Below are 27,873 nucleotides of genomic sequence, written 5' to 3'. Positions count from 1 at the left end.
TCCTACAAAAGGGCCTCACTGAGACATATGCCTGATGTCAAAGCTATGGCCTCAAGCTCAATGCCAAAAAGTGCATTTGTCTACCCCACTTTTAACCTGCTGCAGAAAGTCAACATAGTAACTTACAAAAAGTGATTGCTCACTGTATATCATTTGGACTGTAAGGGGGGTGCATGTTATAGGTATTTTCCATGGCCTGTCCCCTCTTTTCTGTTTGTATTCTATTGTATTCCTTGGTTCTACAGCAGAATTCTATTGTAAATTAATCCTGTTGTTTATAATTTTAAAACTGTGTAATGTTTGTGTTTTCATTTGGTGGACCTTGATTTCAACAGGGCTAGGAAGTAGCAATCATTGGGGAGTGTATATCCCTTAAGCTTTGCTAAGGCACACTGAAATAAGTCAAAGAAGGCATGCTGCTTTGAACATGGAATTTTAGATTTTGAAAGAACTGTGCAAGAGGGCACAGGAAGGATGTTTCCATTTTGTTTTCAGGTTTTTTTTGCTCTGGTGCCTGACTATTAAGCCTCTCCTCTGGTCATCCGTCCCATCTATTTATTCCCACAGGGGTAAGAGCCTCATGGTCCATTCATTACCCTAGTAACAAGGAGAGAGAACATACTGGAATCATTACTGCTGTCCTTATAGGAGATCAGGGTTTTTCATTCATCCATAATGTTTTGTTACACATGTCCAGTGATGCCCTGGGTTTGGGAGTGCAGTTGACATTGTGCATGTCGCACTCACTTGCACAAGTAATACAAGTTTGCAAATGCCCCCTGTACCAAAGCTAAATGCCTCTGTTTGTTTCCTGTCTCCACTGAAGAGCTTGTATGTAGCATACATTCCTGGGCATGTGCCATTTCCCTCCCACCTTGAGAGAAGTAAGGAGGCTCAGTCCCCCATTTTCTCCTTGCCCAGTTGGCTCCTATAGCACTGTGACCTCCATTCATTCGTAGGTTGTCTGGGTCATAGTCTGAGCTCTCTCTCTGTTTGTCACAGAGCATTCCTCCCAAGTGTTAATTCATTTCAAAGAGTCAGCTTATTGATTAGCTGATACGGTGGCCATTCACTTATTTTGTTATTTCTGAGTTATGGGTTTTCACAGTGCTTCTTCTACATTGTAATTCTAAATATTTCAATTTTTTTTACAGACAAAATTGTAAGAAAAGCTGGAAACATAAAAAATGCCTATGTGTGTGAAGTGGGTCCTGGTCCAGGAGGAATTACACGTTCTATTCTTAATGCAGGTGCTGAAGAACTCCTCGTAGTAGAAAAAGATACAAGATTCCTCCCAGGATTACAGGTATTGAGTGTGTGTGTGTGTGTGTGTGTGTGTGTGTGTGTGTGTGTGTGTGTGTGTGTCTGTGTGTGTGTCTGTGTGTGTGTCTGTGTGTGTGTGTGTGTGTGTGTGTGTGTGTGTGTGTGTGTGTGTGTGTGTGTGCCGCTATCAGTTAGGAAAAGTAATTGTAACAAAAAAACAAAAATGACAGTACATTTTGGAACTTTGTTGAAAACCGGTACAATACCCTTGAGGTCTTGTAAAGCCCTCAAACTGTAATATAACTCTAATTAAATAAGCCTTCGTCAAACTTAGTTTAAATATGACAGTTTTCTTTTCCTTCTCTTGGTGAAAGGTGCAGTAATGTAATGGGTGCACCTTGCTCATTATCTTGAGATCCTTATGTTCAGAATCGAGCTTTAATTGCATCCTTGAGGTGCATTGCTATAACCTGCATCTGTTGCATGTATTCCATATGACACTATAAAAGGTTGGATTTTATGTTCGTCTGAGTGTCTTGGTAGCCTTTTTATCGTGGGTCACGTTATCACTTTCCTCCAGATGGTCTGGAAAAGAAATATGAGCATCGTGGAAATCAGAACTGAAAGTATATAGGGATTTATGGTGCTTAAAGATCATATGCAAAATTTCTTAGGACTTTGAAAGTGCCACTCAGTGGTTGACAGTTGCAGAGTATGCACCTGTTAGCAGAGTAAGCTGTCTTGCTTAAAGCAACAGTAACTCATTTGAATTGAAAATGAAATGGTTCTAAACAATTTTACATGTATGTATCCTTTCGGCATAGTATTTATTACAATAGTAATTGTGTCAAAGTAAAGTAAATGTAAAATACATATTGCAGTACTGTGCATAAGAAATGCAGTGTTCTCTGTTGAGAGATGGCAATAATATAATCTAGCAGAAGAAATTATTGTACCCTACACTGAGTATTTATAATAGCTATGAATAAACCGGTATGTTGGTAGTAATACTGTCTTTAAGCATAACCCATATGCCCACATATGAAGAGGCTCTCCTTTTTATTAATTCCAGATCGCTACTACTTGCCATTAAATTTAACAGACTGCTTTTCTGTTCGTCTCATGCTTTTTAAACAAGGTCTGTAGATAATAAATAAAACTCACTGAAATAGTGGAAACAAATTTGTATTTTTATTAAAGTGACGCAACCTGAACCACTGTGTTTTCCTTCAGGCTTACTGAAATTAATCTTTTAGATCCACTTAACGTGCAAATTCTAATTCAAAAGTCACAAATATGTGAAAAAAGTACCAAAGAAATCAGTCATTTATGTTATAATGAAAAAATATTTATGTAATCTAAAAAATGTTCGTAAAATGTTATTAGCAACGCAAAAGCAAATTTATAATTGCTGCTGGCAGTATGCATGAGGGACTGGGGATAGATTTGTAATGACATCTAGTGATGTGACTCATAATTAATATATAATATGCTTTAACCTCAGTAAATATTTATTGTTAATAATAATTATTTCTGGGTATACAGCTGCAGTGAATGCCAGTATAGCTGATGTTTCTCCCAATATTGTATTCATATCCCCAGCATTCATGTTTTGTTTCAAATGTTCCAACATATTAAATTCAAACTAATTCAAATTGAGGCTTGACAATAAATGACATTATTTGCATTTAAAATCACAACTTTTATTGCTCTGGTAGTTTTACCTGCGTAAAAATGAACATTTATTGCACTTTTTCAGATATACGTTACATTAGGACTTTGCATGTCATTAGTAGTGTGTGTTGTTTGGGGGGGGGGGTAGAGTTCAAAGATTAAGAAAGCAAGCTGACTTCCATAATGGCCGCACACTGATCAACAGCTTAATTTCAGTTCTCAACGTGTGAAAAAGAAACTGAGAAACAAGGGCTAGTAATTCAGCCAGCCTTGATAATACTGAATTACTGGCTATTAATTTCATTACCTGGATGCCAGCAAAGAAGAAACGTAGAAATCCTGAAAGAAAATTAACTAGAAAGGTGAAGAAAAACATTGACTGGGAAGAATGCCACAGATGTTTTGCAAAAAGCAGTTCAAGCTGCAACTTTGGTGCAAAAGATGTCTTCCAATAATTTAATGGGAAAAAAGTCAAATGTACTCAGAGCTGATTAAAATAAATGAAACACTGAAGGAGTATATCAACTCAAATAATAAAATGGCTGGAAAAATGGAAGAAGCTTTAAGCAGTTATTCAACTGAATTGATAAAACTACAAAAATAAAAAGTTGAAATGAAGAAAAAGCTGGCTGAGTATGAGACTTCTGAAAAACAGTTGTTTCAAAAAATGGTAGTTAGAGAGTAGAACACGCACAGAAAAAATGAGATTTATTTCCTGTCATTCCAGAGAAAATGGAAGGAACAAACTGTATTCATTTTATGAAAGCGCAAGTAAGCAACCGGACACGTATTCCACAACAGGATTTGTTAACTGAAAGGTTCCATTGAGTGTATGCTCCAAACCTGGCCATGAGAAAGCAGCCAGGACCTGTATTAGTAAAGTTGTAATCATACAGCAGAAAGAGTTGATCTTGACAAAACTGTGGAAGAAGGGAAGAGTATTAAAAATTGGAGACATTAGAGTGTTTGTGGAAAATGATTATTCACTGTACACCGGGCAAAAGAGGTGCATATTTATCCCAGCAATCAGGGAATGTTGAGAGGTCTGAGATTCAAGCTGCTGTTTTCAGCTGTCTTCAGAATATTTTTTTGTGAATGATCAGACATTTTTGTTGCAGACCAGGCTAAGGAGGAAATACAAAAATTTGTCCAACAAAAAGTGAGCCATCAGAAAGAAGGGGACTTAGCTTCTCATTGTTTTGACAATAAAGTTAGTAGTGAGATTTTGCCAGTGAAACCTTTTCCAGTGTTCCAAAGAGCTTCTCATTGTTTTGACAATAAAGTTAGTAGTGAGATTTTGCCAGTGAAACCTTTTCCAGTGTTCCAAAGGGAATGTTTAAGGGATAGAAGAAAGCTCTTGAGCTGACTAGAAGAATCAAGAGTACATTGGACTTGAACCACAGTCTGGTGTTGGGAGATGGCGATAAACAGGATGAAGACCGGCAACACTGAAATTGCTGAATAAATGTGAGACTATAAATCATCAATCACTTTTCTAAAATATGGCTTTGCAAGAAAAAGTGACTAAGACAGATTGAACATTTGTTGACTTTGTTAAACTTGTGGTTAGACTAAAAAGTATATACCCTATGTCATGTTATTAATGTTCAGGAGGACACTAAAAGGGAAAAATGTAAGTAAAACAGCTTTTGTTCATAACAGTATTTCCATAAAACATTCCATGACATAAACTGCATGTTGTATAGTAAAGCAGATTTGTGTACTGTGTAGTCATGGGTATTTAAAACGAGGGGGTGAGTTTTAAAGTGATTGTTGTATGTGATAAAGATACTAAAGTTAGTAAGTATTTTTTTTTTTAGTTTCAAGCAATGTATACATTGCAATGTAAAAAGAGAAGAAAGGCTGGACAAAAAAGCATGTTTAAGTTAACATGATGTAATCTTGGACTGTTTGGGTAAGGAATGGGGTGTAATATATGTAGAGGCAATATATTTTCTCTTGCTTTTGCATATGTGAATGTCTAGCTTAATGTGTTTGGCTTAATCTAAAAATATGTTTTTTATGTAAACAAATTGACTTGAAAATAAGGAAGTACAGTGAGTGTGATGAGTGGGTTGAGGCTCTTGCATATTTAATCATAGAAACTTTTTTTTCTTTAGCAAGTAAATGTTCAATGTGAGTTGAGAAGACTGCTGCTGGGGTAAGTTGTACATTTTGTTCTTATGTTCACAGATAGGATGCAAGAAGTCAGAATTAGTAAGGCCACTTCCACCAGGAGACTAGTTACCAGAGGAGTACCTCAGGGCTCTATGTTGGGCCCGTTCCTATTTGGAATTTGTTTTTCAGAAGTCAAGGCTAATGTTGAAGGCTTCTGGATCACCAGGTTCGAAGATGACTGTAAATTCAGAGCTATCATAGATTCGCCGAATGACATAAACATCCTGCAAGAGGGTCTGGCACAAACAAATTATTGGTGCCAGAGCCACGGATTAAAATTCAACATGAAGAAATGCATTATAGTACCCTTTGGGAAGTCATACACCCAAGCTAATTACTCCTCTGATAAAACATGTCTTGAGAGTTGACCTGATAGTGTATAATTTAGTTTTAGTTTTAGTTAAAGATAGCCAGAGCACTTTTTTCTCGGTGCTAAAATTTTATATTTTATGAAAGTATACAAATCTTTTTTCACATCTGGGATGGGAATAGAGGTAAGAAAAAACAGACAACAATCGGTGTAAGTGGAAGCATAGGCTGTAACATGCTTTAGCTTGCATAATCTTAAATTCAGCAGAATATTAGGAATAAAGGAAACGGGGAGTAATTATACTAATTGCTAGAGAAGCTCCAGTAGTGATAGAAGAAAGAAAAAAGATAATAGTAGATTTGTGCTAATAAGCAGAGACTGGCAAGCGGGAGGATTACACTGGCATGTATTTATATTCCACATAAAACTGCTATATTATGTAGCTTAAGAATTTTTTGGAAGAAATCGGTTTTCAGGAGGGAATATTACTTATAGGTGGAGACTGGAACTTGGTTTGTAACTGTAAGGATTTATCTGGGGGACACAGAAAAAATATATAATAAAAGAGGAAATTTGTGAAAATATTTGGGTAGAAGATGTGAATTCACTAGTAGAAACTTAGAGAAAATTTACATAATTCTCCAAGGTACAATAACTGGGTAAGACTGGACAGAAATTGTTTCACAGGAACACGCGAGTTTAACTGAAAGCTTCAACAGACATCCAGTAACTATTTCAGAGTATGTACCAATAAAAACTAAGATAAAAATGCAGGGTACTGAAGTAAAAATGAGACACTGAAGCTTTCCCACCTACATTCTCAAAACAGCAGAATTTAAGGAATGGGTAGTGGAAACTATTTCAGAGTTATTAGGGAAGATATAAATTTCTTAACAGTTATAGCTAGTTAGTGGGAGAAAGTGAAAGTGGAGTTTAAAAATCATATAGAAATAAAAGGAAAAGAGATATGGTTAAGAAGTGATGGAAATTATTTAGAGGGCAGACAAAGATTCAATTATTGCAGAATAAGGGAAATCTTACAGAACAGGAAGAGGTCCAACTGAAGAGTGCTAAAGAGAAAGTAAGGGATTATCTGGATAAGATGCATGGGTTTAGAAAGATTGCTGTTAACTGTGCTGTTAACTCCAGAGCACAAAAACTTTTAGTGCAACGACTTAGGCAACAGAAAGTAGAAAGGATATTTGACAAACTTAGGGAGTCTTTAATAAGAAAAATAACCAGAAGTCTTGTAGAGATATTGGAAGTATTTCGGAAATGTATTGAAAATTAAAGCAGAGAAATGTGGAAATCAAAAATGAGCACAAATGGAAATATTTATGCAAGACTTGAATGTACCAAAATTAGAGGTAGATGAGGCTTAACAATTAACCGTAAGATTGGAGGAGGTGAGATAAAAAATCATTCCTGTGGAAGTTTGGAAGCTAGGAGGCTAGCAGTATTTAAAAAAAGGGAGGGGGGCACCAACATCCTGAAAGAAAGCTGTGGTGGCTATAATACCTAAAGACTATAAAGACCAATCTGACCCAGCTTCATATAGTCCCATTTCAATTTTAAATCATGATTATAAAGTGTTTGTCTAAAATAGCTAAAAAATGGCAGAAGTGTTGCCAAAATTGATAGATCTAGATTAGTGTAGTTTTGTGGAGGGGAGGCACAAATTTGACAGCATTACTAGAACAATGATGAACCAGATGGAAGCAGAATGTAAGAAAATATCGCTGTTGTTGTTGGGTCTTGATGCAGAGAAAGCATTCAACAGAATAAGCTGGGATTTTATGAGTAGGGCAATGGAAGCATTTGCATTCCCTGTTGCAATAATAAGGTTAATTATGAGGATATATGAAGGATCTGAAGCAATAATTAAAGTGAGAGGGTTCCGCTCTGATAATTTGTGTCTGAACAGAGGAAGCAGGCAGGGGTTTCCACTTGCCCTTTTATTATTTGCTTTATGTTTAGGGACATTGGAAAAGAAAATAAGGGACTTGGAAATTCAGGGATATAATTGTTAGGGTAATCAGAAAGGTTTGCTTTATTTGCAGACAATATTATTTTGTACCTGATAAAACCAGAAAAGGACATATCAGTGTTGTGGAGCATTTTGAAACCATATCAGGTCTTTTCAGAATGTAAAATTAGTAAAGATAAAACAAAGGCTATAGCTATAAATTATTACCCACACATGAATTGGTTCAGCAATACCCATATTTATGGGAACATGATAAAATGCATTTAGGATTAAAAAGCTTTCTGTTTTTGCAGTGAAGGATATGTGGGAAGGAACTAAAAATAAAAAAATAAGCTGAGGAACTGAAGCTTTTGTTTATGGATATTGATAGCAGGGTACAAGCAGTGAAAATGTCTTTAGTCCCTTTAGTTTTATGTACAAATCAAGCATATTTTTATCAACCAGAGAAGTTGTGGACAGTAATCAGGAGTTGAAGGACTTTTGTCTGGGAGGGGTCAAGTGGAATATGTTTGTCCTTCCAATAGAATCTATAGGTATATTTTAGAGCTACACAGTTAAAGCTCATACATAGCACAAGCAGAAGGCTGTAATTCAAAGTGGAAAGGGATGGTGATAAAATGGGAAATTTAAGAAAAAATGGAGAGAGAGGAATTTTAGATGCAGATCCTTAAGTAAAATAACAGCCATACAGAGTATTAAGTAGCAGAAAGTATAGCTAAGCCAACATGAAAATGGAGAAAGATTTTGATGATAGGGGTGACTGTAGTAGATGGTATAAAACATAGGCAAGAGGGAGCTGGAATTTACTGGAGAAAACTTGCAAAGGAATCAAGGTATTGGGAGCAAATAACTAGAGAGGGAAAAGTAAGAGATTGGGAAGAAATAATTTGAACTGCAGACTAGATACTGCCTTCCCTATGAGGGATTGATATCAGAGTATTGGCAAAAAGAAAGGGATAGGGGAATCCTAAGTGAAAGACCTGCTGTGGTAGAGTTTTTAGTTAAATCTAGAACAAAAGCTGCTGTTAAAAAGGGATAATTAGTAGGCCATATAAAATATGGCATGATAACTATAGGGATCAGTTAGAGGAGGTTAAAATGATTGGGAAGAGAGATTGGATAAACAATTTACAAGGGAACAATGGGAGGACATATATATGTCTCCCAAGTGTTTAGCAAAGTCAAGAAGATTTAGGGTTGTTGCTTGGAAGTGTTTGCTTAGGTATTTGTATACCCCAAGCAGGTTACAAAGAATATTTCTTCAGGTACAATGTTGAAATTAGCTGGGACACAGGATCTGAATTGCCTAGACAGGGTAAGGCCTTGTTACGTTTAATTCTGGTGGCTGCCAAAAAAAAGCAGTTACTAGAAAATGGAAGTCAAAATCTAAACCAACTGTACTTGAAGTAGTGAATATTGTACCACGGATAAAAAAGAAAAAACAGGAAGCAGGACCCTTACAAAAGGGTAGGAGTGTGTTAGATGTTCTTCATCTCACATTGCTGCAGTCCTTACTTATGGGTAGTCCGCTGTCCTCAGTCGGCCCGAATACCAAAGTATTAGGCTGACATCGGTCATGGGTGCTCAGATCTGACATCAGAGCGTCAGGGTATAAAAGCGCATGACCAACGTCATATCCTCAGTCTTTTTTGCCGCATGGTCCGATGCAGAAGCAGCGTTGCAAGTGCCGTTCGGCGTTCTGAAATTTTTCGAATTCGGAGTTTCAGACCGATACCAAGTTGGGCTAAGTACCCGTTGGGAATATTTTGTTTTTTTCTTGCCTCAGTTATTTACCGGATGTCAGAAAAAGTGAATAATTGTATTTCTTGTGGGAAACAGATACCGCATAGGGATTACCACTCACTTTGTATTCCTTGTTTGGGAACGGAGCACGACGTAGTCGGGTGTCAGTTTTGTGCTAGGTTCAATAAGCGCACTATAAAACGGAGGTTAGATTGCGCTAGGTTAGTCTTTGGCAAGCGGTGTAATTATAATATGCCGTCGGATACTCCGACGCCCGCTTCCACGAAGAAGCGCAAAGACAAAACTGTGAAGCCTAGGCAGGATGATTCGTCCGTTTCGGACGCCGGTCCATTAGAAGCTACAGGGGAACAGGTGGATCCGGCTGAAGTTTCTGTTGAGACTCAGGGAGAAACTTTGATTTTGCAAGAGGTGGCTTCACAGGGATCAGGTCAGGCGGAAGGGGCCTCACAGGTTACTATTCTCCCTACTGTGCCTAGGGTGGTTAGGCCTTCTGCTACTATTTCTAAGGCTCCTTCTAAGGGCAGGTCTGTTTTGCCTTCCTCTGGTGTCAGTACTGGTTCCTCAGGGTCAGTGCCTAAAAAGCACATGCTTAAAATGGCAGAAGATTTGATTACTTTAATTAGAGGTTCTATGCCCCCTCCTGATAAGAGGCCCAGGTTAGAGCTAGAGTTGGAAAGTTTGGAGCAGGCCTCAGATGATTCAGAGTCTTCTGTGGAAGACATTCAAGATTTTCCTCCTTATTCGGATTCTGATGCAGAGGATTCCACTCCTTCTGCTTCTCCTCCTGAGGATTTTTCTTTTCAGAAACTTTACATTCCATGAAGGAGTATTTTAAGTGGGAAGGACAGGATTTCTCTGATTCTCGGAAAAGGCTTAGGGAATTTTTGTTTTTACCACAGCATAGACCCTTAGCTATACCTCCAGTTTTGGATGTTGTTCAAGATGTTTTCTCGGAGGCTTCCCTTAATCCAGATTCTGTGCCTCCTGCACCAGTCAAACCAGACAGGTATTACAGGGTGCCTGAGGCTCATAAATATCTGTATAAAAGTCCCAGGGCAGACCCAGAAACTATTAGTCAGGGGCCTAAGGGTGTTAGAGCTTCTGTTGTAAAAAATCTGGTTCCTCTAGATAAGGAAGCTAGAGCTTTGGATAGATGGGGTAAGAAGGTGTATACCTCTTCTACGTTAGCAATGAGGGCTTTAAATTGCCAGTTTCATATGTTGAAATATCAGAATTTCCTTCTCTCTCAGCTAAAATCTAAAGTGGATGCTTTAGCAGAGGGTATTGAGTGTAAAGAACTGCAGGATTTGGTACATGTCTCTGAACAGGTGGGCAAGCATTCTTTACAATGTGGCTTTGATGCTTTACAGGCTTCTTCTAGGGTGGCTGCCACTGGTTCAGTTATTCGAAGGCATGCCTGGCTTAAGGATCAGAATTTGTCTGAGCATGTTAAGACTAGAATTCTGGATGCCCCTTTACAGTCTGAAGTTTTGTTTGGTCCTCCTGTAGAGTCTGTATTAAAGAAAATGGAGGACAAGGCTAAGTCTATGCAGACTGTTAAAGATTTTTTGCAGGTGCAACCTCCAAAGTTTAGTAGAAATTGGCCTACTAAAGGATGGACTTACCCTTCTTCTGATTCTCAGTCTAGGGGCAGATCTAGACGTGGTAGGGGCAGAGCTCAGAGTTCCTTCAGACCTAGAACATGGAGTTCGCCTGCACAGTCTACAGGTGAGGGCAGGGGCCAGTCCTTTCGTAAACAGGCCCAGTGACCTGCATTTTCAGCTGCCAGATTCCTCTTGCCTGGCAGCTCCTTTGGGAGGAAAGTTAGCACTTTTCAAGCAAAACTGGCTTTTAGTCACCCAGGACAAATGGGTATTGGACATTATATACCGAGGCTACAAGTTTTATTTCCATACATTGCCTCCTTTCAAAGGCATGCCAGATGTTCCTCCTCGGCAAAGGTTAGAGGCTCACAAACAGATTTCTTTACTTCTTCAAATGGGAGCTATACAGCCAGTTCCTCTGTCAGAAGTGGGCCTAGGATTTTATTCTCGCCTGTTTCTAGTTCCAAAGAAAGGGAACACGTGGAGACCGATTTTGGATTTATCTATCCTCAACACTTATCTGGACATTCCAAAGTTCAAGATGCTGACGTTACAACAGCTTTTACCTCTGTTGGGAAAAGACCACTGGATGGTAACTCTGGATCTCAAAGAGGCTTATCTTCATGTTCCTATCAGGCCCAGTTGCAGGAGGTACCTGCGTTTCGAGCTGGAAATTTACATTATCAGTTCTCTGCATTGCCCTTTGGCTTATCTACTGTGCCCAGAGTGTTCACAAAGGTTCTGGCTCCAGTGATAGCCTTTTTCAGGTTAAGAGGAATACAGATTTATCCTTATTTGGACGATTGCCTGATTATTGCTCAAGACAAAGACGAACTTCTTCATCATCTACAATATGTGATGGCAGTGTTAAGATGCCTAGGGTATTCTGTGAACGAAACAAAGTCCAGTCTAGTACCCTCTCAGGACATGTGCTTTCTGGGTGTGAGACTGAATACAGCTTCCCAGATGGCTTTTTTGACCCCGGACAAACAAAGAAGCCTTTCTCTTTATTTCCATCAAATGTCTCTACGGTCCAGGCTGACTGCAAGGACAGTCCTTCAAGCCTTGGGGTTCATGGCATCTTGTATTCTGGTGCTTCCCAATGCCAAACTGCATATGAGGAAGCTTCAATGGTATCTCTAAAACGTATGGACACAACACTGCCAAGATCTAGACACTGTCATTCAGATAATACCTTGCATTCAGAAGGAATTTTTGTGGTGGGCTCAGGAATGTCACCTAAACAAGGGACTCTCTGTGACCCGACCAGAGGCGAGTCAGATTCTAACGACAGATGCCTCGGACAAGGCTTGGGGAGCACACCTCAATGGAAAATGGGTGCAAGACACGTGGCCTGTCAGACTTCAACATTTGCATATCAACTTGAAGGAGATGTTAGCAGTCCAGTTTGCATTAATGGCTTTCAAGGATTTCCTTCACTCAGGGCAGGTGTTGATTCAAACAGACAACACTACTGTCATGTGGTACATCAACAAGCAAGGGGGAACCCATTCATACCCACTTTGCAGGCAAGCGATGATTTTGTGGGAGACTGCTCTCAGTTTACACCTCAATCTTCAAGCAAGGTTTCTGCCAGGAGCACAGAACTCCTTAGCAGATGTGTTGAGCAGACAGATAGTGGATCCTCACGAGTGGAAATTGGATCCTCATGTATTCCAGCAGTTGACAGTGTTATGGGGGACTCCAGACATAGATCTGTTCGCTTCTCCACTAAATTACCAGTTGCCAAAGTTTTGCACAAAAGGTTTCATCACACAGCTTGGAAGGTGGATGCTCTATCATTCAGTTGGAACAATCTTCATGTTTATGCCTTTCCACCTCTGCCTCTCCTCCCCAATGTACTCTTGAAGGCCAGACAAGACAAACCATCCATGATTCTGATAGCACCGGATTGGCCTCGACAGCACTGGTACCCACTTCTGAGGAGTTTAGTAAGGGAGCCTCCACGGCCTCTACCTTTAATTCCGCATCTTTTGTCTCAGGAGGGCAGTCACTTCCTCAATGTCAGGATTCAGTCTCTGCATCTAACAGCTTGGCATATTCTGTTTTAGACCCTGGAGGGTCTCAGCTGCCACAACAAGTTTTGAATGTTATTTGGGAGGCCAGAAGGCCTAGTACAAGGAAAGTTTATGCTGATAAATGGAGGAGATTTTTTATTTGGAGCAAAGAGAAGGATTTTGATGTTTCCAAGCCTAATTTAAGTGCTTCTCTTCAATATCTTACTGAGTTACTGGACAAAGGTTTGTCTTTCTCCTCTATAAAGATTCATGCTGCAGCCATTTCTGCTCACTATGATTGTGACCCTCCTTTATTCTCTCATCCTTTGTTTAAGCAATTTCTTAGAGGGGCAAAGAACATAAGACCCCCACGTAGAGCTCCTACTCCTGCTTGGGATCTCAATTTTGTGTTGGAAAAACTTACTGTACAACCTTTTGAGCCTGCAGCTACGGCCGAGTTAAAGTATTTGTCTTGGAAAACTGCCTTTTTGTTGGCCATTACTTCTGCAAGAAGGGTTTCTGAATTACAGGCCCTTATGGCAGTGGAGCCATTCCTGATTTTTCATAAGGATAGGGTATCTTTGCGTACTAATCCTTCCTTTATGCCTAAAGTGGTTTCTAGTGTGGCCTTAAACCAAACTATTCATTTGCCTACTTTTTATGCAAACCCCCAAAATAAAGGGGAGAAGATTTTGCATACTTTGGATATTCACAGGCAGTTGCGTTATTATTTGAGCAGAACCAAGGAGTTCAGACAGTCTCAGCAGTTGTTTGTTTCTTTTGCTTTGGGTTCTCAGGGTAAACCTGTTTCAAAACAAACTATTTCTAAGTGGATTGGGTTTTGTATTTCTTTCTGTTATTCCCATCATGGCAAGGAGATTCCGGCTGGAATCAGACCTCATTCCACTAGAGCTACTGCCACCTCTACTGCCTTTCTAAGGGGGGTAGCTACAAAAGATATTTTGGAAGCAGCTACTTGGAGTTCAGTACATACTTTTTTAAGCATTACCACCTTCCTCTTTATTCTAAGTCTAGGGCTGGATTTGCCACTGCAATATTACAGGGCATTTTAGCAGCCCCTAATGCTTTATGATTTTGCCATCCTCCCTTTCCCGTTGCTTTGGGATTCTACCCATAAGTAAGGACTGCAGCAATGTGAGATGAAGAACATAGTACAGTTTTGTACCTACCATAAATGTAGATGTTCGAAGATCCACATTGCTGCAGTCCAATTTACCCTCCCTCCTTCCCCTCTGTAGTTTGGCATGGTTATATGGTTTGTGTGATGGTTGTTGTTGGGCCTGTTTTTGGGAGGTATTCTGTTTTTGGCTGTGGCCTTTCTTTTTAGGGCCTTCTGACATCTGGGGCAAGAAAAGACTGAGGATATGACGTTGGTCATGCGCTTTTATACCCTGATACTCTGATGTCAGATCTGAGCGCCCATGACCGACGTCAGCCTAATACTTTGGTATTCGGGCCGACCGAGGACAGCGGACTACCCATAAGTAAGGACTGCAGAAATGTGGATCTTCGAACATCTACATTTATGGTAGGTACAAAACTGTACTTTATACATGCAGAATAATGCAGTGATGAAGGAGTGAGGTTTAAGGAAAGGCAGGAATTGAGAAATGTATGTAATGTTGGATTAATAGCAATACAAAAGAACAAATGTGATAAATAATGTATGTAACTGGGAACAAGTTTTTTTTATTTATATAAATGTGTATTAGCATTTGTTTTAAGTAATTTAATAAAGGTGATACAAAAAGCAGGACTTTCTTTGTTCTTCAAATCTTTATCAATGATAGGATGATATACCTATAAAGTTTTATTGCTTATAAACATCCACACTTTACTCATGCCATATGAAAAAGCACCACTGCTGTACTTACTTTTGTCAACCCAATGTAAAAATCCTTTATTTTGTTTGTCAGTTACCTCTTCAAATTGTTGCTGTTCTTGCATGTAAATGGTTTTCTAATAAGATACACTAAATTTCTCATTTCCCATAATATTAAACAAGTTTCTTTGAATAATTGATCTCATGCCCTCCATGTCCAGATTATCCCTGGGATTCATGAAGCTGAAATTTCTGTGCGGGAGTAGTGTAGGTGCTCCTGCATGGAATATGGCCGCCAAGCGATCCAGGGACATGCCTGAGCCTTCCTACATGGAAAGTCCTGCAGTATGCTACTCAGCTCATTTGCTGGTGAAAACCATGCAAATGAGCTGAATTAACGATTCAGGAAGTAGGCAGGTCTCCGTGCAGAACAGTGTAAGGTGCAGAAATGTATTCAGCTAATGAGGTGCTCTGCTTGACATGAATTGGCAGTCTGTTCCAAAGTACGGGAAGTCTCTGGGACAGGAAGTTATCCCTCCAGCATGTTTATTGTGGTGACAAGGTTTAGGTCCCTGGAGAGTGTGGCTCAGAGGGACTGGGATTTCTTTAAGTGTAGCATGTTCAACAACTCTGGGTTTGACATGGAAACAGCTGCAGCTGGAACAAAATGGGGAATGGCCACACAGCCCCCCACCATTGCCAAGGCCTCCACAGGCACAGAGTGACTCGGAGGAGGAACATCCTGAGCCTGCCCCTGTAGGCAGACGGAGGCATGCCAAGTATGCCTTGGCCTTGGCAAAGAGGCAATGCATAGCACATAAACCGACACTGTAGGGCTCCGGGGACTGATCTCTCTCTCTCTTACTCGCACACATAGTAAAATGGGTGAAAAACATCACATCACCTATACCTGACCATGTATAGGCAGTGTATTGCATGCATCCAACATAGTCATCCCTCAAGCACCACACTAACAGCTGCAGGCACAAGGTAAGCCAGTCTCTGTAACAAAATAAACTAATGGAGTGGAATTTTCTGCTAGCATATCTATGGTATTGATCAAGCATGTAAGGGAACGGGGTGGCTAACTGGGATAGCAGCAGACAACTGACAGCTCTGTGGGACAGCAGGAAGTGTATCCCCAGTACTGCCTTACCCACACTATGCAGTACCACCCTAATTGACAAATACCACTGCAGTATATGTGGTGAGCCAAATAACATACATGGATGTCAAAACGGGGGTTCCATACCCACCACTAACCCCACACAGCAGATCAGTTGTAGAAAACCATACAGACATGCCTGACAAAGGCCCCCACATGGCGACATCCATGAAATCCCCAACCCCAGACTTTTACACAGTGATATCACAGCAGGTCTGGCAGTGGCAGTATGGCTTTGAAAGGTAAGAAGTCTGAAACTACAAACGTCTGTGTCAGAACAATCTGACCTGTGGTTGATACTGTTATGCCTGTAGTCTGAAAGATAGGGCACACCACTATGCTACATGGGACCAAAATGTTAAGCAAATAGCACAGTCTGTGCAGATGTGTATCATGTACAGTTGTCACCCCCCCCACAGTAATGCAGTAACATGTTCCTAGCCTTAAGCAGCATCCAGCTGTCACCCAGAGTGATGGTGCAATAGTAACAGAAAGCAATTGTCAGTAACACCCACAGTCAACTTATTGCGCCATCCCAGGGGTGTCTCCTGCCGGCAGCCTGGAGACATATCATCAGAATGCACTGCCCAGCTACAGATGGCCTGCATCTGTCACACCTGACCTACAGGCCTCTGGCAAATTCTTATGCCTCACCCACAGTACCCTTTAGGGAGTGTCATGGGGTCCATAACACAGTCCACAAAATGCAAAGAAAGGCCATGCTGATAACTGCTAGGAGCAAACCTGCCAGCCTCAGGGAGCCAGAAATCTGGACAAACCCGTGAATAATGGGGTGATGAAGGTCAAAACAGAAGGACATCTGTGAAATAGTGCTCTAATAATGTTTTAAAGTTGATGGAATGATTTGTATTTGCATGGAATGTCTGATGGGTACGAAGTCTGAAACTGCAATGTCAACTGTCAGTAATATCTGACTTCAACCCTGAGTGACTTGCAAAACACTTTTGCTGGAAAACCTCACTTTGGGTAACCAACAAGATATGAGTCATGGGTGTGGACATTCTGTGATACTCTGTACAGTCGACAGGCAGGGCTAGGAGTTTAAACATGGGAATGCACTCACTTCAGGCAGGCCTAACCCTGGAAGATGGTGACATGTTTGCACCCACAGAACCCTGAGCCACAGCCATGGGAAGTGACACACCCCTCCCCGATCACTCATCCTATGCAACATCCTCACCCCAACATGTAGCCATCCAAGCAAAATGAGGTGGGCCATACATATATGTGTGACAAACACACACCTCCAGTGTGGTCAAACAGTCTGACACACACAAGACCCTCCAAGTGCAGTCAACCATTGAGGAGAACCAAAAGCAAAGTACTGGTAGCTATAGGCAACCATATCTGCCCAGGATAAACCCCCCCCCCATATATCTTTTCCCCTACAAATCTATCTGGAATCTGGCTGTCAGCCCTGATTCTGTTTGACTTATATTACCCAACTTTGGACTTGAAATCAGACCAGGCCAGAACATGAATGCACATAGATTCCACCATTGTAATATATCACCAAGGTGCTGGACCAGTTCCACAGCTCTAGCAGTCAATTGCTTGTCGGCACACCTCTCAACAGGCTGGACTGTGCAAAAATGCGTAGCATTTGGCCCATAAACCTGGTGTGTGCATCATCCCTCCTGTATTCCTCCAGTAAGTCATTGTGATGATCTGAGGTGGTATGTCACGAGGTACTGAAACAGTACATGATAGTGTCAAATGGAATTTATGACAGATGTCTACTAAAACAAGCCCTGTAACCCTAGCAACCCATACATTACTGAGAGAAATTGTCACAATCACTGTATGGTCCATTGTCCCCACATTTTGATAGGCTATCTTTAGATATCCTGCACCAACAGGTTGAGAGGTATGGCTGTAGCACAAAACAAGCCACTCTGGAATACAACAGTCCCTGGAATTGAGTTCCACATGTATTATGGAAGGACACACTGGGCATGCTCATACACTTAGAGAAATGTCAGTAGGATCTAGGAATGAACAGGCCTTCCCCACCCAGTGCACTTCCCATTGCCCCACCTTACCAGTCTTGAAGATGTCTGTCACCATCAAAGCCAGTTTTGTTAGGCTCAACCACACAAGCTCTGTGGCGCGTGTGATAACTGCATAACACTATAGTACAAATAACTAGTTAGGTAGGAGTTCTAATCTCAGTCTTGGCAAATCTAAAAGTGTGTGTGTTCACAACTAAAAGTGTTTGGGTCTGTTCAAACCCAGTACACTTCCCCTTTCCCTGCTTTAGCAGTCCTGCAGATATTAGTCATCTTAGAAGTGCCTTCCATCAGGCTTCAGCCACATAAGCTCTGTGGCACGTGCGATAACTGCATAACACTATAGTACAAACAACTAGTCAGGTAGGAGTTCCGTTGTCAGTCCTAGCAAATGTAAAAGTGTGTGTGTGTGTGTGTGTGTGTGTGTGTGTGTGTGTGTGTGTGTGTGTGTGTGTGTGTGTGTGTGCGTGACAGTTGTATGTGCAAGACTGAGGGAGTTGTGTGTTTGTTTATAGGTGAAAAAGTTTTATGCCATTCCAACCCACAACACTTCCCACTGCCCCACCTTATCAGTCCAGATGATGTCAGTCCCTTATCAGCAACTTTGGCTAGCTGTCAGCCCTGTAAACTCAGTAGTGCGTGTGATAAATGCGTAACACTATAGTACAAATTACTAGTTTGTTGTATCTGGCAAATGTGTGTGTGGGTATGTATGTTTGTAAGCAGAAGTATTTTGATACGTTTCCCACCCACCGCCCTACTTTCAGTCCTGCTGATGTCTTTCCCCATATCAGCACCTTTGGCCAACTCTCAGCCCAGTAAGCTCTGTAGCACATGCGATAACTGCATAACACTATGGTGCAAATAACTACTTGGGTAGAGTTTCTACTCTCATATCTGGCAAGTATATGTGTGTGTGTGTGTGTGTGTGTGTGTGTGTGTGTGTGTGTGTGTGTGTGTGTGTGTCTGTCTGTCTGTATAAGTGTTTCTGTTTGTAGGACAAAGTATTTTGATAAGTTTAACACCCACTGCACTACTTTTTCAGCCCTGCTGATGTCATTCCCTTTATAGGTTCACAAGTGTGTAGTAGGCCAATGGCCCAGGAGCCTTTACAAGCCTAGCACATAGAAGAGCCCTGCCTTTGTGCCACCCAATATTACTTCCCAGTGCCTGTATCAAGTATAGCTACTGTAGTGATCCTTCAGTTGAACTGTCTATTACCCATCTACTCATCAAGATTTCTCTTGGGTCAGCTAGGTGCTCTGCATGCCATGTGTGGGAAGTGTATTCCAGGGCATGTGCAGACTCTTGATGAGCATGTTGTGGTGATTGTGGTACTGAGGTAGAGGTCTCTGCAGTGTGTGGTGTGGATGGATTTATATGTAGCATTTCTAGAACAGCTGGGTCAGACATGGCTTTATAAGTCAAGCACAGATAGCTGCTAATTAGGTGATGTGACACAAACAGTAGCTTGGGTCTTCTGAGTCTGTCTGTTTAGGATGTGTGTTTAATGCCTAGGAACCCGTTTGTGGGGTGCTTCTGTGGCCTCTCCAGCTGTACCAGGTGTCTAGTGAGGTACATGGCAAATGGGCCATAATACTTGAGGAGTGGTCTAATGTGTGAATAGTAGACAGAGATAATTAGATCTGTCTTCCTGGATGCAAAACCCTTGGTAATGCAATGTGCCATATAGAAGGACTTCCTGAACACAGTGGCAATGTGGTGCTTGAAGGAGAAGTTGCTGTCAACCTGTGTCCTCATATCTCTTATAATACCTAGGGGCTCCCATTGATGTGGTACTTACTGGGAACTGAGTGTTTTGCCAAAGGGGATTATGATGCATTTTGTGGTGTTAAGCTTCTGGCCATGGTTTCCACACCGCTCATTGGTCTCAGTGAGGCCTTTCTGTAGGATGTCTGCATCACTTGTGGAGTTCATGATGGCTCCCAGCTTGCAGTCCTCTGTGAACTTGGTCAGCCAGAGTTTGTTTTGGGCTGGATTCCTCAAAAGTAGATGCTGGACAGGGCACTACTGATACCTATGGGACCCCACTCGTGACTGCTTGCCAGTCTGACTTGGAGTTTGCCACTGTCACACTGTGTGTTTTGTAAACCAATTTGCAAACTGATGCCTAGTTTGTTGGGTTTATCAATAATTCCTGACTGAGAAATGGTATCAGAAGCCTTGGCTAAATTGAGGTAGGCTGTATACATTGCCTTACTGTCATACACAGCCCTGGTGACTCACTCAGACATCAACTAGGGTGAGCAGGCATGATCTGCCATTCACAAAGCCAAACTGTGTGGGATCCAGAGTTAGATCACCCATATCTTGGTCAGTCAGGTCCCTGATGATGCAGTCCATACCCATACATAGTAGACTTGTCAGGCTAAGGGCACAATAATCCCCAGGGTCTGTAGATGCTACCCCTTTATAAATAGGAATGACTATAGCAGTGTGCCACTTTGGAGGGACAAAGCCTGAGGTGAGGCTGTGACTGACCAGGGCACACAGATGTGGTGCCAGATCTCTTTGTATGTCATGTAGAACACAGCCACGGGTATGTTGGGGTCCCATGGAAGCTGCATTCTTGCCTGTGGACAATGCAGTTCTAACCTGGCCTGCAGTAATGCTGGGTGCCTGGCATTCATTTGCTATTGTGATTGTAACCTGGGGGGAGTAAAGCTGGCACTGAATGTGTTGGCAAGACTGTGGCCTATATCTGTTGTCTCAGGATAGGAATTAGCATTGTGCAGTAACTGACAGCACTTGTGGTTATTGCTGTGGAGGTTGTTGATATAACTATCAAAGGCTTTTGTGATTGTCGTCAGTGTCTGCTGCAATTCTGCCTTCATAGCTGCCTGTAGGTGATTTCGTGAGGGATTCCAAGTTGTGTTTTGAGGCTAATAAGGGGGTTCACCAGTCTTGGGACACAACCTTTTTCTGCATCAGTGTCCTCCTCCTGTTGTACACTTTAGTAATGTCAGGGGACCATCGCATTGGCTTCCAGTGTTTGGAGGACAGTGTCTGGGTTCTGTTGGCTATGGCTAGTACCATGCATCCATGTACATGTTTGTGCATTGCATATGTGTATTATTCGACAGTCATGCAGCTATTTCCCATTGGCATGCGTGCAGTGAAGTCATTCACCCCTGTTTTTATGACTGCAGAGTCAGCTTTGGAGAAGTTTTGCAAGGTGGTTACCTTTGTGGGGGGTGTGGATGAGATGTTGAGCTCCATGTTGATTACATCATGCATGGATCTGACCAGGTAGAGATTGACAACTGTGGTCGAGCAACAATCCCATATGTAAGTAATCAACACAGGTCAAGGTTGTTGCATTCTCTACTAAAGGTCAGTATGAACCGATCCAGGACATTGGAACTGATGAATTCTGGGAAGCGTTGGGCCAGTGTACTGGTGCTTGACTACTTTCCCCAGATGATGGAGGGGTAGCTGAAGTCTCCTACTATGTCACTGTTGGGTTGGACCTTCATAGATGCCAGGGTGTTGAGGAATGTGCATTGACAGTCTAGGGACATAGATGGAGACCAATGGGCTATGATGTGGATTGCACTATTACCCAAAGTCAGTTGTACCGAAAGTACCTCTGATGCATTATGCTGGGATATTAGTCTGGAGGTGTACATATCCATTATGAATATGCAGACACCACCTGTGGAGGTGTGGTCCATGTTTGGGGGCTGACAGCTGTGGAATGCGTCATAGCCTGTTAGTGCAGGGCTGCTGTCTGCTGCTGTGAACCACCTCTCCGTTATAGCACAAATGTCTATGTCCTCCACTCTGAGGAGTGCTTTGAGTGACTGCATCTTGACAGTTAGATGTCTAATGTTGAGCAGCATGACCCTCCGATTGCATACATGTCTAGCTGTTATGGTGGTAATTTGATTTGGAACACTATAGGGGTGGCAAAACACTTACCCTGTACCTGGAAACCCAGGACTGACAGATTTAGAACATCTCTGGCAAGGCATTGAGGACAGTCAATCATGTTATCCCAAGCAGAGAGATACCGGATCCCCTGAGAATGACCCACAACACATAAGCCAACATTGCAGTCAATTATCTGTTGCTAGTACTACAGCATCATTCTGGGTGACAGTAGTATACTGCTCAGGGCTACTGTCACACCTGCCTGGACTGCATAATCTGAGAGCTCAACCATGTCTCTTGTCATGTAGTCCAAGGAGGTGTGTCTCAGGTCATTCACACCCACATGGATGATGGCAGAGTGATACTTGTAGTTGTGGAGTGGCCTGACTGGGTGTGTCATGTGTTGGATGCTGGCATGTGATAGACAGTTGGCTGTTAACCTCCTCCATAATCAACTTGGTGAGTGGGACATCTGTATGCCGCAGTACTGAGGCACCCATGATTACTGTATTGTGCAAGGTGGTTAGCCTTGGGAGCTTAGGTTGAGGGGCACACTATGTAGGTTACATATGTGTCCTTTGGCATGTGCTGTATCGTGGGGTCTGAGTGGGTGTCTGTCTTGCTGGTCTGTGCTGTTTGTGTAAATGTCCGATTGCCTCTGTGAAGGTGGGTGTGTGGCTTTTCAGTGTATGTCATGGCTGTCATAGTGGGTGTTGTGGCGAGCTATGTGTTCCACATGGTGTGGTGCAGGTGTTGATCTTATCCTCTTGACCAGCTAGTCCAGTCTTTGCTGGAGAGTATATATTCCACATTTGTTGATAGAGGGGCAACTCTCACTGATCTGAGTATTTGGAGTTTGGAGGAGAAGGGTTGTCTGTGTACATGAGGCAGTTGCAACAGTGCCTCAGAATGGACAAGTCCATCAGGTTAATGAGTGAAAGCACAGAAAACCACACTTTAGTCATGCCAGGAGGGGTGATCATAACTAGTAAGTACTGGGGCTAAGTCTGTGATGAATGAGTACTGCTGATGGCTCCCAGGTGTGATACACTTATTGATACAATAACCTGTTGAAGTGCAAAGCTATTTGAAGTGCAAGACAGAAAGAACTAGCAAGATGTAAGGGAGAAACTGAAGTCAGTCTGCCTGCCACCTGTAATACTAGCACTTGCAGTAACTGCGTAACACTGTAGTACAAATAACTGGATAGGCAGGAGTTCTAATCTCAATACTGGCAAGTGAGTGTGTGTGTGTGTTTTTGTGTGTGAGAGAGAGAATCATGTACTGTGTGGGTAATACCATTTTTGACTTGTGTACCACTGTTTACACTTCCCCTCACTCCAATTTAGTAGTCCTGTTGATGTCATTCACCTTAGAAGTACCTTTGGACTAGGTGAAATTGTATAAGCTCTGTGGCGCATCTGCTAACTGCCTAACACTGTAATAGAAATGACTAGATAGGCAGGAGTTCTAATCTCAAAAGTGGCAATGGTGTGTGTGTGTGTGTGTGTGTGTGTGTGTGTGTGAGAGAGAGAGAACCATGTACTGTGTGAGTTATACCATTTTTGACTTGTGTACCAACATTTACCCTTCTGCCACCCTACTTTACTACTGCTGTTGTTGTCATTCACCTTAGACGTACCTTTTAGACAAGGTGAAATTGTGTAAGCTTCGTGGTGCATCTGCTAACTGCGTAATACCTTAATACAAATAATTAGATAGGCAGGAGTTCTAATCTCAATGCCGGCAAGTAAGTGTGTGTGTGTGTGTGTGTGTGTGTGTGTGTGTGTGTGTGTGTGTGTGTGTGTGTGTGTGAGTGAGTGAATCAGATACTGTGTGGGTTATACCATTTTGATTTATGTACAACCCTTTTACTTCCCTCACCCTACTTTACTAGTGCTGTTGTTGTCCTTCACCTTACAAGTACCTTTGGATGAGTTGAAACTGTGTAAGCTCCCTGTCATGTCTGATAACTGCGTAACACTATAGTAGACATAGATAGGTAGGAGTTCTAATCTCAATACTGGTGTGTGTGTGTGTGTGTGTGTGTGTGTGTGTGTGTGTGTGTGTGTGTGTGTGTGTGTGTGTGTGTGTGTGTGTGTGTATCATACATTGTGTGGCTGATACTGTTTTGATTGTGTACCATACATGGCAGGTGACCACCTCCTGATGCCATTGCATTATATAGTGTGATAATGGCATTTGCCTCAGATGCAGCATGTGAAACCATTGTACCAGTCCTCTGTACAGATGTGTCTAGAACATCCAGATGTTTGGAACCTATTAGTGCTCTGTCTGCCTTAACAATGCCCATGTATGTGATATTGTTGCCAAACAGGCCACAGTGAGTGTACTGACACATATGGCATCATCAGGTATCATACCTGACTGAAACAGCATACTGATACAATGTCTGCTACCCTCTCACTTGTCCAGGCTTGTAGGTGCAATACATGAGTCCAGATGCTTGTTTTTACGAGTAAATTGTTCATGTCATGGGTCACATTAAACATTGGAGAAGGTGTGGACTGACGTATTGTGGTGTCAATCAGTATATATCAGAAACAACTGGCATTCTTAACAGGTGTGTGTGCACATTTTGTATCCACTGTATAGCAGTAATGTTTCACACATCTCCCTACCTTAATCAGTTTGTCCAACACATTTTCTGGAGTCTGTCCAGATGTCTTGCCCTGACAGGTTGTGAGGTATGCTACAGAAATGTTTGGTGACCACTGTGATGCAATACAATTAACCCCACTACAAGTGAACATGCACATAAAGCAGTATGGCTATTAGTCATAGTTGTGTGCATGGTAACTTGCATGCCCTCCACATACCTGAGGTGTTGTCAAAGCACAACTGAACAATTCCATTCTTACCTGCTTCAGGCTGCTTTGCCATATGCAGACCAGCGTGACCTATGTGGTTGTGGGAGAGAGATATTGTCACCAGACTCGCATGTGACCTTGGTAAAGGATGGATGCAGCATGTCTGCACTTTTACAGTATAACACCCAATACTACACAGTTTGCTGTCCTTCACTATAGATTTGCACTTCTGTGCATTAGAAATCCGCATCCACAACTGCAGTCTGACCTGGCACATGCATGTAGATACTCTACAGATAGAAGTATGTCTCATGCAGTAGTCTACTAATCTCCACTGGGACCTTACCTGCATGCTCCTTGTTCATTGTGTGGGTGCCACCCACCTCCAGCAAGTGAGGCTTTGTACCCTGGTGTTGTACTGTGATGGGTGGCCCAAGCTTGGCAAGGAGCTCCTCATTTGGTGTCAGTGGGGGCTGCATGGGTGGGCCCCCACCTGTGGTTGTGGGGTCCCTAGCCATGGCAGCAGCCCTTTGCCAGGCATGGCATATGAGGTTGGTGGCATGATGCCGCACCTGCTCATATGTACGTGCATGCAGGCCCACCTCATTTACCCTGTGGACAGGGTCATCCCACAGGATGGTCCTGTCTCGCAGATGTTGCTGGCTTTGGCCCAACAGTACTGTCTGGTTCTGTAGTATGGCTTCCATTATCAGGTTACATTCCGCTGGTGAAAAGGTTTGCCGCCAGTGATGTGACATTGCACCTGGTAGACAGTAACAGGGAAACACATCACAGGTCCCCATACATTTGGCTACAGTATGTTCAGTACCTGCACATGTACCTTGCATACCAGTAGCCAACACTCACAACCACACCATACCCCTGTAATCTATCAGCACAGTATCAGCTTGCATTGCTCTCCTGGTCCTGATGAGTCATATTGACGGCAGTGAGGGCAAGTTAATTGCATAATCGGTCATTCCTCGTTCATTTCTGTGTAAATGGATGACATTAGTTATCTTCCATGTGGATGCTGCTGCGGCTTGGTGTGACTACAGTGTGTAATGCAGCTAGGAGCACATGCCTGAGTTCATGTAGGATGCAGACAGGGATGATATGACATCCCATGGATACTTACATTTGTTGCCTTTCAGTAGGCAATATATACCTGCTCACTGGTGATAAGGGGAGGGGTGTGGGTCCAGTACATATCCACCTATAGTGATGCTGAGCCAGGGGGTGATGTTTGCCCCTAACCCTGTCTGCAGCAGGTTGCCTGTAGCTATGTTGTGTGTGTATGTGATCTGATTAGCCACCATTACAGGTTGGTTTGGTTTGTTGCCTCTGAGATTGCAGACATATGGGAAGATGGCCTTGTGATTGTCCTTGGTGGATGTTTCCAATTTGTACTCATAGTTGGCCTTACAGTAATCCACCTATGGCCTTATATGCTTGTTCAAACAATGGCTGACTTGATGCCAGGTTGGTTCCTGCCCCTACTTTCCCCTGTACAGCCACTATAGGGACCAAGTCTGTGGTTTGTGTAATGCTGCAGTCCAGCAAAGGGGATTACTGTACTTTGGTGGAGGCAGGTATGCCAAGTAAGGTATTGCTGAGTCCATACAGCCATGTATGTGTTCAATCAGTTGTTTGTAGTGGGCATGGCCACAAAGTAATAACACAGTTGGACATCTCTCCAATTTAGTAATGATAATCATGCTTATTGTACTAACCATGGCTGTGTCAGGGCAATGCAACAACCAGTAGCTGTAGAAATGTCACTCTTTTGGGTTCACAGTAACTAAGATCACACACGTGTACAGCATGTACAGCTTTTTTAACTGACATTTTGCATCCCATGTGTGTTTTCATGAGGTGGAGAGACACATCTACTCATACTGACTTGTGCATAGGTAATACCTCACATACATGTCTGTTCTATGTCAGTATGGCACACTGTATTCACACTCTTGCTGCACAGTCATCCCTCTCAACCTTTTACAGCAGGACATCTGTAGGATGCCATGCGTACATGGATGCAGTGGGACAAAATCAGTGACAGTCTCTCAGTATTTCTGTTACATACTTGAGTCATTCAGTAGCACAGTAGCCTTTGCACTGACAGGCATCCCCTGGAGGATGGGCAACAGTCATATGGCAGGAAGACAGGAGAAAAGCTAGGAGGGTGGTACTGAGTGTAAGAATTGTTAATGTTGGCAGTATGACTGGTATAGGGACCAAGCTAGCTGATATGATGGCTAGGGGATGGTTGATATATTGCTTGTGTGCAAGAGACCACATGGAAGGGGATTATGGCTGGGTGTATGGTAGGCAGGTCACAATTGTGCTATCATGGTGTGGACTGGAGGAGGAAGGGGGTAAAGCTTCTGCTGAAGGAACAGTATGCCAAGAGTGTTTTTGGAGGATGACATAAGTGTCTGATAGAGTGATGTTTCTGAAGCTGTAAGCTGATGGTGTAATGATGACTGTTGTTAGTGCATATGCTGTGCAAGTTGGTTGTGTGATGGATGAGAAAGAGAAATGTGACGTCAGTTGGATGACGTGGTGATGACTGTACCCAAGAGTGACAGAATGGTCATTGCAGCAGATGTCAATGGGCATGTTGGTGAAGGGAACAGAGGGGATGGGGAATCAGTGGGTATGTATGGTGTTAAAAGGAGTGGAGACAGTGAGATGGTAGTGGATTTTGCAAAAAGCATGGATATGGCTGTGGTGAATACCCACTTTAACTTGAGGGAGGAGCATAGGGTGACATACAAGAGTGGAGTAAGATGCACACAGGTGGAATATATCCAGTGTAGGAGGGCCAGTTTGAAGGGGATTGGAGACTATAAAGTTGTGACAGGGGAAAGTGTATTTAGACAGCAGAGAATGTTGGTATGTAAGATGACGGTGATCGAAAAGAGGAGGAGTGGGGGGGCAGCACCAAGGATCAAATGGTGTGAATTGGAAAAGGGTGATTGTGAGGTGGAGTTCAGGGAAGAGTTGAGACAGGCACTAGGTTGTAGTGACAATCTAACAAATATCTGGTTAAGTTCAGCAGAGCTGGTAAGGGAGGCAGGTAGAAGTGTGCTTGGGGTGACATGGATGGAGGAAGCAGTACAAGAACACCTGCTGGTGGACTGAGCAAGTACCAGACAGTATACAGAGACAGAGGTTGGGGAAAGAGTGGGATTGTCATAAGATGAGGAAAGTAGGCAGGAGTATGAGGAGATGATCTGCATGGAAAAGAGAGAGGTGGCAAAGGCTGAGTATGGGCATATGAAGAGTTCTATGACAGGTTGGACACTA

General features: G+C 42.4%; 1 protein-coding gene across 7 annotated transcripts in view; it reads left to right on the top strand.

Annotated features, from left to right (window-relative positions):
- TFB1M (transcription factor B1, mitochondrial) overlaps positions 1-27,873 on the top strand; it is a 796,864-nt gene that overhangs the window by 80,749 nt on the left and 688,242 nt on the right. For all 7 annotated transcript variants that reach the window (XM_044063432.1, XM_044063422.1, XM_044063418.1 and 4 more), the window contains exon 3: positions 1,155-1,306. In XM_044063432.1, the coding sequence (XP_043919367.1) occupies positions 1,155-1,306 (152 nt within the window). The remainder of the gene's footprint in view (positions 1-1,154; positions 1,307-27,873) is intronic.

This window comes from Protopterus annectens, chromosome 1.part0, assembly GCF_019279795.1.
Source record: "Protopterus annectens isolate FY-2018-M chromosome 1.part0, PAN1.0, whole genome shotgun sequence".
Lineage (NCBI taxonomy): Eukaryota > Metazoa > Chordata > Ceratodontiformes > Protopteridae > Protopterus > Protopterus annectens.
The sequence above is the reverse complement of the archived record's forward strand: the minus strand, read 5'-3'. Positions and strand labels throughout refer to the sequence as shown.